Consider the following 12,567-nt stretch of genomic DNA (forward strand, 5'->3'; position numbering starts at 1 on the left):
TTTGTTAAGCATACACCTCGCAACTTCAATTAAGTAGTTAAATATTTTGTTGCTCCATAATTAAGTATATAAGTGAAATATCAGCTATCTGATTTCTAAGAACAAGCCCCTTCTTAGAAGAAGTTTATTTTAATCTTTAAATTTTTATAGAGCTCTCAAATTTATTTTTAATTGTACCTGAAAAGTTTTACGAAACTCGCTGACACATTTTACAAGTAAAATTTAACTGCCAACAAATATGCTACAATTCTTTATAAAATAGTTGTATTTATTGTAAATCGATTAAAAAATTTGACCCATGCAGGTCTTAGAAATAATGTGAAAGATTCCACATATTAGAAGTATGAAGAAATACAGTTCCTGGTTTTCCACAAATTTATTTTATACTTAAAGTGGAAATATTTGATAATTACGCACTAATACAAGTTATAAATGAAATCATGGCAAGTTCTATTGGCAACACTTAAAATCTAATCTAGCTAGGTTATCACTGACCTATTTAAAGCTATTCGTAATACAAAAGGTGGAATAGTTTATGACTGTTACAAATGAGCCATTAATACTACTGTTTACTTTAATACAGGTAACAACTCGTTGCAAATGTATTATGCAAGTTAATATACTAATTTATGATCAAAGGGCTTAAGTCAAGCCTTGGCTCTATCTTCTAAATAAATTTCATGCTATTAAATTGTTAAAAAGTCCTGCAAAGCAAATGAAGATACTTAATAGACTGTTATCTGTAGTGTTGATTATTCTCTGGTCTATAGATCACTCTTCGCAACTTCAATTCAATAATTACACATTTTATTGCTTTATAGTGGTATAATCAACTATATAATCTTTTCGTGAAATATCAGCTATCTGAACGCTAAACTCAAATCCCTTCGACTGGCTATTACTTAAAATAGACATCGTTACGCTGTGTGAAAATGTTTTTAATCCCTTTTAATCCCCTTCCACTTGAAATGGTTATAAAGATGTAATTCCGCCTATCGTTATGGATAGATTGTAAATAATCATTACACATATAAAAGATGTATAAAAGGCGAAACATGATCACCACAATTCAGTATCCCATAGATCCTCAGAGGTCTCTAAGCTAAATAATAATGAAAGCAGTCATTCTAATTATCGTCCTAGTGGCAGTTGTCCAAGCAACTAGTCTTAAAGACATTCTTAAGGCTGAGTTTAACGCCTTCAAATTGAAGCACCACAAAACCTACCAGGATGCTAGTGAGGAGTTGAAGCGCCTTCAGATATTCGTGGAAAACAAGAAACTGATCGACACTCACAACAAACGCTATGTGGCCGGAGAGGAGTCTTACGAGATGGGTGTGAATAAATTTTCTGATATGACTCCCGAGGAATTCAAAACGCTTGTGCTCACAAACCTCAATCCTGCTGACTCCCAGGAGGGAATCGACTATATTTACAATCCTTCTAGCTACGTTAACCTACCAAGTAGCGTTGATTGGCGTGATTGGGGCGCTGTTAACCCAGTTAAAATCAAGGATCCTGTGCCTCCTGTTGGGCTTTCTCTGCAGTTGGCTCACTCGAAAGTCACCACTTTATAACCTCATACCAGAGAGTATCCCTGTCCGAGCAAAATTTGGTGGACTGCACAAGAGGTTATCCCTATTACAACCAAGGCTGTTCAGGCGGCTGGCCGATTGAAGCATTGAATTATGTTAGGGACAATGGTGGTATAAACACTGCCAGCTATTATCCGTATGAAGGACAAGACAACACTTGCCGATACAATAAGAACAATATTGGATCAAAATCTCTGCTGTTATACAAATTGCTAGTGGAAATGAAGCCGCATTGGCATCCGCCGTCGCCAATAAGGGACCCATCTCGGTGTGTGTCGACGCCTCCCTGTTCCAATATTACCAAAGTGGCGTCTTAAATGAACCGTCGTGCTCTCAATCTGTAGACCATTGTGTAGTTATCGATGGATACGGCACCGATTCAGTTGGAGGAGATTATTGGTTGGTGAGGAATTCTTGGGGGGAGAATTGGGGAGAAAAGGGATATATTCGCATGGCTCGCAATCGCAATAATCAATGTGCTATTGCCAGTTATGCAATTTATCCTTTAGTTTAATGAACATATTTGTATATGTATTTCTTTTTTATTTAATTGCTAATAAATGTTAGTATTATATATAAAATCTACAGCGTTTTTTACGTTAATGAAAAAGTTTTAATAGTTTTAACGTTGTTCAAATTGAACAATTCGATCACCACTTCATACTATTTAAAAAATTAGAATTATACTACATGTAAGTTAGAAATGTTAAATTTTAAAACAGACCACGCTTACCGCATAACACTTTGTATTTGTTATACCCGCTACCCATAGGGTAGAAGGGTATTATAACTTTGTGCCGGCAGGAAATGTATGTAACAGGTAGAAGGAGGCATCTCCGACCCTATAAAGTATATATATTCTTGATCAGCGTCAACAGCCGAGACGATCTAGCCATGTCCGTCTGTCCGTCTGTGTGTCTGTCAGAGCTCGTAGACACATTTTTTAATGTAAATGCTAAGAAGTATGCTACACTACTTTGTAAAATAGTTTTATTTATTCTGATTTAACACTTACGACGACAATCAATGCATGTTGTGTCATTGTGTCATTGTCAATAAACCCCTTAAAAATTCGATCACATTTAGCTCTTAGTAATTATGTAAATAACTTAAGGAAATCATGGCAATTTCTATTGCCAATACTTAAAACCTTATCTAGCCAGGTTAGCACTGGCCCATTTAAAGCTATTCGTAATACAAAAGGTGGAATATTTTATGACTGTTACAAATGAGCCCTTAATATTACTGTTTACTTTAATACTGTTAATAAGATCATCATGTAACAAACGCGTTTCAAATGCATTATGCAAGTATATTACTAATTTAGCATGAATCTAATGCTATTGAACTATAAAATTGTCAATGTACAATTAACTGTAGTGTTGAATATTCTAAGGTGAATAGATCACTTTTCGCAACTTATAATTACATATTTTATTATTTTATAGTGGTATAATTAGCTATATAATCTATTCGTGAAATATCAGCTATCTGGACGCTAAGCTCAAATTTCTTCGACTGGGTATTACTTAAAATAAACATGGTTGCGCTATGTGAAAATACTCATTTAATCCCCTTCTACTAGAATCTGAGAGATCTTTAGAGGGCTCTAAACTAAATAATAATGAAAGCAGTCATTCTAATTCTGGTCCTCGTGGCAGTTGTCCAAGCAACTAGTCTTAAAGACATTCTTAAGGCTGAGTTTAACACCTTCAAGTTGAAGCACCACAAAACCTACCAGGATGCTAGTGAGGAGTTGAAGCGCCTTCAGATATTCGTGGAAAACAAGAAACTGATCGACACTCACAACAAACGCTATCTGGCCGGAGAGGAGTCTTACGAGATGGGTGTGAATAAATTCTCTGATATGACTCCCGAGGAATTCAAAACGCGCGTGCTTACATATCTCAATCCTGAGGACGCCCAGGAAGGCATCGACAATATTTACAATACATCTGCCATGGCTAGTCTCCCAAGTAGCGTTGATTGGCGTCTTTCAGGCGCTGTTAATCCAGTTAAAAATCAAGGATCCTGTGCCTCCTGTTGGGCTTTTTCTGCAGTTGGCTCACTGGAAAGTCACCACTTTATAAACTCAAACCAGAGAGTATCCCTGTCCGAACAAAATTTGGTGGACTGCACAAGAGGTTATCCCTATAACAACCAAGGCTGTTCAGGGGGCTGGCCGATTAGAGCATTCAATTATGTTAGGGACAATGGTGGTATAAACACGGCCAGCTCTTATCCATATGAAGGCCAAGACAACACTTGCCGATACAATAAGAACATTGGATCAAAAATCTCTGCTGTTATACAAATTGCTAGTGGAAATGAAGCCGCATTGGCATCCGCCGTTGCCAATAAGGGACCCATCTCTGTGTGTCTCAACGGCTCCCAGTTCCAATATTACAAAAGTGGCGTCTTGAACAAACCGTCGTGCCCTCATTCTGTAGACCATTGTCTAGTTGTTATTGGCTACGGCACCGATTCAGTTGGAGGAGATTATTGGTTGGTGAGGAATTCTTGGGGCGAGAATTGGGGAGAAAACGGATATATTCGCATGGCCCGCAATCGCAACAATCAATGTGCTATTGCCAGTTATGCAATTTATCCAGTAATTTAATCGACGTCTTTGTATTTTCTTTATTTATTTTATTTAAATAAATGATTGTTTATCCCAATATTTAGCTTTCCTTTTTCTATTAATAGAAATATTTCCATAGATAGTAGATTAAAATAATAAAGTATTGTGGGAAATTTACGGTTTTTAAAAAATCCTTCAGCTTAGACATGATCCAAATAATCAGTATTCTACAGCAAATATTGTATTGCTGTATATTGGCTTGCACTTACATACATGTATGTATGTTTTTTATGAAGACGTATGTAAATAAGTTTTAAATGCGTCCTTAGCACTTTTATTTTTCGCTTGTAACATTTGTCAACTGTCATTTTTAAACGATGCGTATGCACTGACCTGCCGACAATTTCAATATTAGCACATTTGCCTAAAGACAAATTTGTCCTAAAGCATGCACAGCGAGTACAAGGTTGTGAATACATGCACCATGTTTTAAATCACCATTAAACAAGCAGTTCAATATTGTTCAACAATCGTAACAAAAAGCCATACGGGGGAAATTTATGTAATTGGTACATAAGCCAAATCTCTTTACTAAACTGTAGATGAAATCACAAAAAAATTTTTCTTTTATTATTTAGAGAGATAATCTATGATACTATATGTATGTTCAGCATGATGACACATTCTGCCGGTTCCTGTGCAAAGAGCAAAATTCTAAATTCTGATTTTATGTTGATGTGGTACACTATTAGCTGAAGCTAGATCGGTTGATCATGCTTTAACTGTGGTTGTCTATGGCAATAATTATTGGCTTATCAAGAATTCCTGGGGCAACTTGGGTGAACGCAGTTCAATGCGTCTTGCCCGCAACCACAACAGTATGTGTCACGTGGCCACCTACGGAAACCCCATTGGTTAAACTAATTGAATACTAATCAATGTCCTAAGCAAAGCACAGTCATCACAAACCTTATAATTATAAATTGAAATTAAATGATGCATGCATGCAAGTACTCTATATGTTCACATGCGCAACAATTAAAAAAAAAAAAAACCACACACACTGGCCCTACAATAAACTTGAATGCACATGGAAGGTGACTGCTATTTTGAAAAAATCCTGTACACTAATCGTCTGTTTTGATTATTATTATTATTATTATTATTAATAATTAATTAATGTAGTTCGGACAGAAACCACCAAACCATTTAATCACTTACGACATATAAAATCAATCGCAATTTCTAATATCTTTATGCTATTTGTTAAGCATGACGACACATTCTGCGGGTTCCTGTGGTTATGCGTTACAAACTAATCCCAATCTGGGTATATAAAGCCTGGTGTTCAACCGATCTAGCATCAGTTTATAGTGTACCACTTCAACATGAAATCAGAATTTTGCATTTTGCTCTTCGCCCTCGTGGGAAACATTCAGGCAAGCATCACTTACGAGTATGAATTGATCGCGGAGTTCGAACTCTTTAAAGTGGTACATGAGAAAAGCTACGATGGTGATTCCGAGGAGCAACTGCGACTGCAGATCTTTAAGGACAACAAGGAGCTGATTGATAGGCACAATGAGCGCTACTCTGCTGGAGAAGAGTCCTACTACATGGGTGTGAACCAATTTACTGATATGACATCCTGGGAGTTTCAGCAACTTGTGCTCACCCCACTCAATATAAGTACCCATGTCGAGTATATGTATATGCCATCCCATGTTGAGCTCCCAGGCAGCGTAGATTGGCGTGCCAAAGGAGCCGTGACCGGTGTGAAAAACCAAGGACGATGTGGTTCCTGTTGGTCCTTTGCCGCTGCTGGTGCTCTGGAGAGTCAATGGTACCTAAAAACAAAGCATTTAATTCCTCTTTCAGAGCAGAATCTTATGGATTGCTCTAGACGCTATAATAACCATGGCTGCAATGGTGGCTGGCCAGCGTCTGCTCTTCTCTACGTTAAGGATAACGGTGGCATCGATGTGGAGTCAGCATATCCATATGAGGGGCATGATGGGCAATGTCGCTTCCAACGCAATAAAATTGGTGCCAAGGTCTCTGCTGTGATGCAAGTGCGACCCGATGAGGAAGCTCTGGCTCATGCAGTTGCCGAGAAGGGGCCAATTGCTGTTGCTGTCGATGCCCGAGGCTTCCAGCATTATCGGGGTGGAATTTTCAACGATCGCAATTGTAATAAGCAAGTAAATCATGCTGTCATTGTGGTTGGCTATGGTAGTGATTATTGGCTTATCAAGAATTCCTGGGGGGGATGGGGAGAACATGGGTACATGCGTCTTGCCCGTAACCACAATAATATGTGTCACGTGGCCACCTACGGCGTGTTCCCCATTGTTTAAACTCATTCATTATTAATCAACATATTCAAAGTGCCAAACATAGCAGTCATCAAAAGCCGAATGTTTGAAGAATGTAATCGCTTAATTAAGTAGCTTTTTATGAATCAATTTTATTTAAAAACTTATAATAAAACATATAAAAACATTGTATAGAAAACTTAACTACTATATACAATCAGGCTTATGTTATTCGAGTGCTCAAGATATTAATAGCAATAAAATCATGCAATATGCATAATTTCTAAGTACTCGATATAATGAAGATAAAATTCTGCTAAACACAGGAAGAATAACTTGTTTTATTTAGTTAAAGTAGAAAAAAATTATGGACTTCAGCTACTCATATTAATCTAATAGAGAGAATTTATATTGTGTTAAGTAAACTTTGTTTAGGTAGGAATACAATAAAATAAATAAAAGTTAAAAACTAATACATTTGAGCATAAAATAAAAAATAATTTAAGCAATTCAATGGTAAAGGCAACAATGAATTGCTTAATACATATATGTAAGTACAAACATTAGAATTAAACTTGGATAAACACTTTAAATAATAAAAATATTTTTGGGAACACATTTGCGTGCATAGGAATGAAACATAAGTTAAGTATAAACCGATTTAATATACAATTTCAAGTATTTTTGTGCCCATTTAGCTAATCTGCAAGTACTTTGCTAGGATATGTTTAGGCGCTGCTTGTCGTTAGTTTCGAGAGTTCCGTGGCATTGGCCTCAACAGTTTGTAGCATCTTGCTCTCCACCAGAGGTGCCGTAACCTGCAAGTGCAGCTCGAAATCGGGCACTAAAATAAAAAAGAGAGTATTATATAATCTTAAGATACAGATATGTAGTGAAAATAAATGTTAATAAGTAGGTAGTTAATAAGGAATTGCTATGAGAATTTAATAGTAAGAACTTAAAACGATAAAACAAAAATAAAAATCAGTTGTTTAGTATAGAAACAAAAATAAATGCACAACATTTTCAATTGAGGTTGGGGCTTATGCAATGCAAAATGAAATAGTTATTGTACCCTCTAAATCCTTCTTGCACAGAGACTGCTAATTTTCCTGCTTAAAGGAAGTGTTCTTCTTCTATATATAGATGAAATGAAAATAAATGAATACACAAATGAAATATAAAAATTATAAGAACAACATTTAAAGTTCGTATTAAATATGAGTTGAAGTGAATTCATAATTTAATATAGGGGATAAATATTGAGAAAAACTTGATCTAATTAATTCACAATATTATTGAAGAGTTCGAAAAAATGAATGTAGAAGCTGAGAGGAAATGACTGGAAAGAATTTACAAACCAATAAGTGCGGAGAGAAATAGGTAGGATAGATACAAATAGAACAACAAATAACTTTAAAATATGCAGAGAAAGCAATATATATTTGTATATCCAAAAAAGGACTCACTTTGTTCTACCAAGCTCTCCAAATCATTGGGACAGTCTATCGTGGGAAAGTCAATGTTCGTAGACTCCTTAAGAATAACACTAATATCCTTGTGAGCGCTCATAAGAAACAATGGCACATTGGCCTTAGCCAGTTCCTTGTAAAGCGAGCCCATACCACGAGCAGCCGTAAAATCGAAATCTACCAAAGAAATAATTATTAAACCAATGCAGAATAATAACAAGTTCATAGTCTTACCATGGACATGAGCGCAGTCGAGGACAACGGGTGCAGTGCCATGAGTAGAGAGCGCTTTGGAGATGCCCGATCTTACCCACTCAATAGCCGGAAAGTAGAGCGAACTGTGCTTGGGACGTATTAAAATATAGCTCATGCCATTGATCGTCTGCAACTTGGACACACTCAACACTGGACGTGCGGCACGATAGACAAGGAATGCAACATCAGCGCCCACGCCAAGCAGCAGACCGATCTCAACGCCAATCGCAAGGCTCATCACAAATGTAATTGCACCCGGCAACAGTTCGCGGCGACTGCAACGCCACAACGGACGGATGACCTCGAATTCGATCATAAAGATCACAGCCGAAATGATGACAGCACTGAGTGCCGCCTTGGGAATGTATTGAAAATACGGAGCCAGCAGACTTAATGCCAACAGCACCAAGACACTTGTATAGCAGCCGCCAATTGGAGTGCGCACGCCACTTGCATGATTGACAGCGCTCCGGGAAAAAGATCCGGTAACGGGCATTGAACTGCAGAAGGCACCACAAATGTTGCTCAACGAGAGTGCTACCAACTCTCGCGTTGGACTCAATCCAGCACCTCCAAATGCCTTTGAAATAGCCACATTTCCCAACACTGCAATGATAGGCAATATCAGCATGGAAGGTCCGAGTTCCGACAGCTGTAGAAGAAGAGCAACAGTTGTAAATATAACAGGTGAACTTCAATGAAATTACACAAATTGAAATGGCTACATAATTATTAAACATATAAGCACTTGCCATTTGTTCAAAGGTCTGTGGCACCTCTGTCCCATTTTTGCCCAGAATTGTGGTCTCGAATTTGGGTAGTGCCAGGCTGGGCAAGCCACTCTTCACTTTCCCCGTCAAGATAAACGGGCAGCTGTCCTGGGACTTGCATTGGCTGTAGGCAAGCACGCTGGAGACGAGCACAACAAGAGCATTGCGACCCGTGGATACCACCCAGATACTGCCACTAAGCAGTTGCTGGGCACGAAGATTTCTCACGCGCTGCGCTACTTTGACCGTCTTTAATCTCTATAAGCGAAAAACAAGTTCAAAATTTAAAATTCATTTTCAAAAGAAGATCCCTACACACCCTTAGCAGCAGCAGCACACTGATGGATACCAATCCTAGTGTAAGATCACCACGACGCACTTGCGACAGATTTCCAAAGACAGAGCGCATCGTATTGATGAAATCAGAGCCAGAGCCGCCGCGTAGACCGAGCAAACCCTTCAGCTGCGATGTGCCAATGATGACAGCCGTCGCAGATGTAAAGCCCACGGTTACGGGCAACGAAATGAGATCCACCAGCGCACCCAACTTCAACACAGCCATTCCCAGCTCCACCACGCCCGAAATAAGGCACAAAAGTATGCCATAAGCCGGGCCAGAGTCGAGGCCGAAACCTGTATGCCGGCTAGTCATTAACGCCAACAGCGCTGTTGGTCCAATCGTCACCTGGCGACAACTGCCTAGCATCGCATAGACTATGCCGCCCACGAACGATGAGTACAGTCCATACTGTGGCTCCAAGCCCGCCAGCGTTGCATAGGCCAATCCTTGGGGCAGTACTGTTAGACCCACCGTAATGCCAGCAATCAAATCGGCCACCGCATCCTGTGCGGTGTAGCCGTGGAGCCATTTAATTCCCGGCAACAAGACACTCAAACTCTTCAGCGGCATTGTACGAGCTCTTCTAAAAAAAATAAAATAAATAAATAATAAGCAATAAAATTGTAAATAAAGAATTTAATAAAAATGTATACGATTAAGCAAAATATGCTTAATTTGGAAATATTATAGTATTTTAATAATATTAAAGTTATTTGTAAAATAAATTCATTGAAGTATTAGTTAAGTTAATTTAAGAACTTTTTAGATTGACTGACTTGGTAACTAATTTAAGAAATGAACTAGTAAATGTAAAAAAACGACACAAAATAGATCGTACAAGAATATTTATTATATGTAATTCAAAGTTTATTCATAAATATGAAAAACAATGGTGAGTTTTTTCAAATGTCAATGCCTGCGATAATAACAAGAACAGGTGTCAACAACTGTAAACAATTAAAACTCCCATCAACAAGTTGGCTCAAACGCTTTAATAAACAATACCATTTTAGCCTCTCAATTTGTTTATAAACACATAAACAAATAAACAAAGCAATGGGGAATCAACTTCACACAAATGATTCTGGTTCTTTATGCGGATTCCAATTATTTAACTTTCAGATTACAGATAAGCTATAAAAATGCATGCTATTAATTATATTACCTAGTTTCAAGTTGATTCACTACACACTATATCAATTAAATTTATACTATAATAATAAAATACGAATTGCTCAAAAAATTGTAAATTAGACCTCGAAATATTGTTGTACTGTCGTTCAGTTAAGACATTGAATGTTTACACAATTGTTAATCTTAACGTCACAAATAATTTATGTACCTTTGCGACATAGAGAAGTTAAACCGCTTTTGAACAAGTGAATTTCATCCAAACTTTTTCGAATACGTAACGCTTCACCTTCACCTCGATCAGAACGCGATGGAAGCTGTCCGCAAACTGAAACTGTAATTGAGACGGAGTCTGATCAAGCGACTAAAGACCGAAGAGAATAACAAATGCGATCATCGATCGCGTGCCGAAGTTGTGCCAATCACACGATCGATTCAATTAGTTCAATGAAAGAATGGCACAAAACGTGATCAAATTGCGGAGCATCCAATATCATCGCAGGAATGTTATTTAAATTAGTAGAGTACTCGCATATGTGTAGCACATGATTATCACAATTCCCATGACCATTATAAATGCTCGTTTTTGGCATCTGAATTGAATAATTGAAGAGATTTTTTGATTGACATATTCCGTATAAACAAGCTGAATGCTATTGAAAGTCACTCAATGTGGATGTAAGCAAAAGGTTTTATAGTACAATTATGACTAGATCAAAGCTATTTAAAATTAATAGCCGAATAGTTGTTGTGTTATATCTAAATATGTTTAGATTTTTTTTAATAATCTAAAAGGTTTTTTTTAAGTTATTGTGATCGATATAAATTAAAAAATAAACTAAGTTTATTCTTAAAATTACAATAAATAAAAGCAACTCTCTGAAGAAATACTTCCCATATAATTTATTATTTTTTTAATGAGAATGGATTGTTTGTTGTCTTTACAGAACAAAGCCATTCAATTGTTGACAGAAAATAAAACACTTTTTTAACGACATACGAACAAGAAATTCCATAGTCGTACATCTTTCAAAAAATAAACATGTGTAGACTCGATAAAATAAGCTAGCTACTTTTTACAGGGTATTGGGAGCTTTGCAAGAAGACAATTGATCCAAGTATTTATGTAAATTAGTTTGTATGTATAGAAATGTAAACAGCGTGGAATGCCCGCCTTTTTGGAGTTCGAGTTGAAAGCTCTCACTCTCATGTCAATGGCCAATTGATTGCCTGAAATTGGCAAGATAAAAGAAAACTAGTTTTGGTTAGCGCGCAACCAACAACAATAACAAATCAAAGTGCCACAATTGCCGCAACTACAGAGTTACACTGTACACACGCTGGACACTGAGACAACTTGCTAAAAAACATGAAATGGGTCAAACTGAAGCTTCAAGAAAATCGCTGAAGAATAAATCAGTTTACAGATGCTGACGCTGGCAGAACCATACTAGTAAACAAGCAAAACCTTTAAGCAATTAACTTTAAGACGTTAAACTAAAGTGTTTTAAAGTTAAAATAAACTCTTTACCTTTGTAAACAAACAAGAGTTGCTATGTAAATTACCGGCAAAATGCTAACACCAAATTCCGAATTCCTACTGCCGTTTTTACACACCGTACGCTGTTCACACACGCATATGTTTATAAATTTTTATTTGTTACCATCTAAGTGAACTATTTGAATTGTTATCAGCTCATTTCATTTAAAACTTTTTTATTAAAACGAATGAAACTTCAATTAAATTCCATAAATTAACTAGAGATGGAGAAATATCGATTACACAATAGATTTTTCGATTTCTTAATTTTTAAAAACATCGGGTTTTTTCTACGTCCGCTTGTCGCCGATGTGATATACCAAACGACTCCCCGAAAATTGCCACTTGGTCACACTTTCAAAGAAATTTCAGAAAATGAAGAAGCATGTGTACAACGGCGCTTTTTTGGAATGTAATTTTTGTTTACCATTACTCTTAAAAGGCAATAAGGATGTTCTATTCATGGTCAGCTTTTCATTTATTGCGTGTTTTTTGATAAATGCAAGAAGGAATGCATTAATGAATGAATGTAGGAATGAAATAAGGTGAATTGAAGATTGGTTTATTA

The 12,567-nt window shown here is 36.9% G+C and overlaps 4 protein-coding genes across 7 annotated transcripts; 3 read left to right on the forward strand and 1 right to left on the reverse strand.

Moving 5' to 3' along the window:
- The first annotated feature begins 1,073 nt into the window (after nt 1-1,073).
- LOC132793682 (cathepsin L-like) lies at nt 1,074-2,124 on the forward strand. Its single transcript, XM_060803716.1, has 2 exons — nt 1,074-1,569; nt 1,769-2,124. The coding sequence occupies exons 1-2, from the start codon at nt 1,113-1,115 to the stop codon at nt 2,107-2,109; spliced, it is 798 nt and encodes a 265-aa protein (XP_060659699.1). The 5' UTR covers nt 1,074-1,112; the 3' UTR covers nt 2,110-2,124.
- An 848-nt stretch (nt 2,125-2,972) lies between these two features.
- LOC132789686 (procathepsin L-like) lies at nt 2,973-4,273 on the forward strand. 2 transcript variants are annotated; one of them, XM_060797878.1, is made up of 3 exons: nt 2,973-2,991; nt 3,044-3,117; nt 3,181-4,273. In XM_060797878.1, exon 3 carries the CDS (start codon nt 3,220-3,222, stop codon nt 4,213-4,215), a length of 996 nt encoding a protein of 331 aa, XP_060653861.1. In that variant the 5' UTR covers nt 2,973-2,991; nt 3,044-3,117; nt 3,181-3,219; the 3' UTR covers nt 4,216-4,273. The 2 variants fall into 2 exon arrangements, with proteins under 2 accessions (XP_060653861.1, XP_060653860.1); XM_060797877.1 differs by lacking the exon at nt 2,973-2,991 and having other exon boundaries at nt 3,015-3,117.
- Nucleotides 4,274-5,555: 1,282 nt separating this feature from the next.
- LOC132789698 (procathepsin L-like) lies at nt 5,556-6,748 on the forward strand. The gene has a single exon (XM_060797896.1). The coding sequence runs from the start codon at nt 5,565-5,567 to the stop codon at nt 6,531-6,533; it is 969 nt and encodes a 322-aa protein (XP_060653879.1). The 5' UTR covers nt 5,556-5,564; the 3' UTR covers nt 6,534-6,748.
- Nucleotides 6,749-7,060: 312 nt separating this feature from the next.
- LOC132789670 (sodium-independent sulfate anion transporter) lies at nt 7,061-12,237 on the reverse strand. 3 transcript variants are annotated; one of them, XM_060797861.1, is made up of 6 exons: nt 12,026-12,237; nt 9,308-9,911; nt 8,971-9,246; nt 8,198-8,870; nt 7,961-8,140; nt 7,061-7,335 (listed from the first exon to the last, which is right to left on the reverse strand). In XM_060797861.1, exons 2-6 carry the CDS (start codon nt 9,896-9,898, stop codon nt 7,220-7,222), a joined length of 1,836 nt encoding a protein of 611 aa, XP_060653844.1. In that variant the 5' UTR covers nt 9,899-9,911; nt 12,026-12,237; the 3' UTR covers nt 7,061-7,219. The 3 variants fall into 3 exon arrangements, with proteins under 3 accessions (XP_060653844.1, XP_060653843.1, XP_060653842.1); XM_060797860.1 differs by having other exon boundaries at nt 11,991-12,237; XM_060797859.1 differs by lacking the exon at nt 12,026-12,237 and adding an exon at nt 10,671-10,774.
- Between the last annotated feature and the right edge of the window lie 330 nt (nt 12,238-12,567).

The sequence above is a fragment of the Drosophila nasuta genome, chromosome 3 (assembly GCF_023558535.2).
Source record: "Drosophila nasuta strain 15112-1781.00 chromosome 3, ASM2355853v1, whole genome shotgun sequence".
Classification (NCBI taxonomy): Eukaryota; Metazoa; Arthropoda; class Insecta; order Diptera; family Drosophilidae; genus Drosophila; species Drosophila nasuta.

Bases quoted from the DNA above. Each gene is read 5' to 3' on its own strand.
- LOC132793682 (XM_060803716.1), top strand. From the start codon at position 1,113: ATGAAAGCAGTCATTCTAATTATCGTCCTAGTGGCAGTTGTCCAAGCA. The intron at 1,570-1,768 runs CTTTATAACCTC...CGATACAATAAG, and splicing joins GGCTCACTCGAAAGTCACCA to AACAATATTGGATCAAAATC.
- LOC132789670 (XM_060797859.1), bottom strand. The intron at 8,141-8,197 runs GTAAGACTATGA...TTTCTTTGGTAG, and splicing joins CGACTGCGCTCATGTCCATG to ATTTCGATTTTACGGCTGCT. The intron at 7,336-7,960 runs GTGAGTCCTTTT...TTTTTATTTTAG, and splicing joins GGAGAGCTTGGTAGAACAAA to TGCCCGATTTCGAGCTGCAC.
- LOC132789698 (XM_060797896.1), top strand. From the start codon at position 5,565: ATGAAATCAGAATTTTGCATTTTGCTCTTCGCCCTCGTGGGAAACATT.
- LOC132789686 (XM_060797878.1), top strand. From the start codon at position 3,220: ATGAAAGCAGTCATTCTAATTCTGGTCCTCGTGGCAGTTGTCCAAGCA.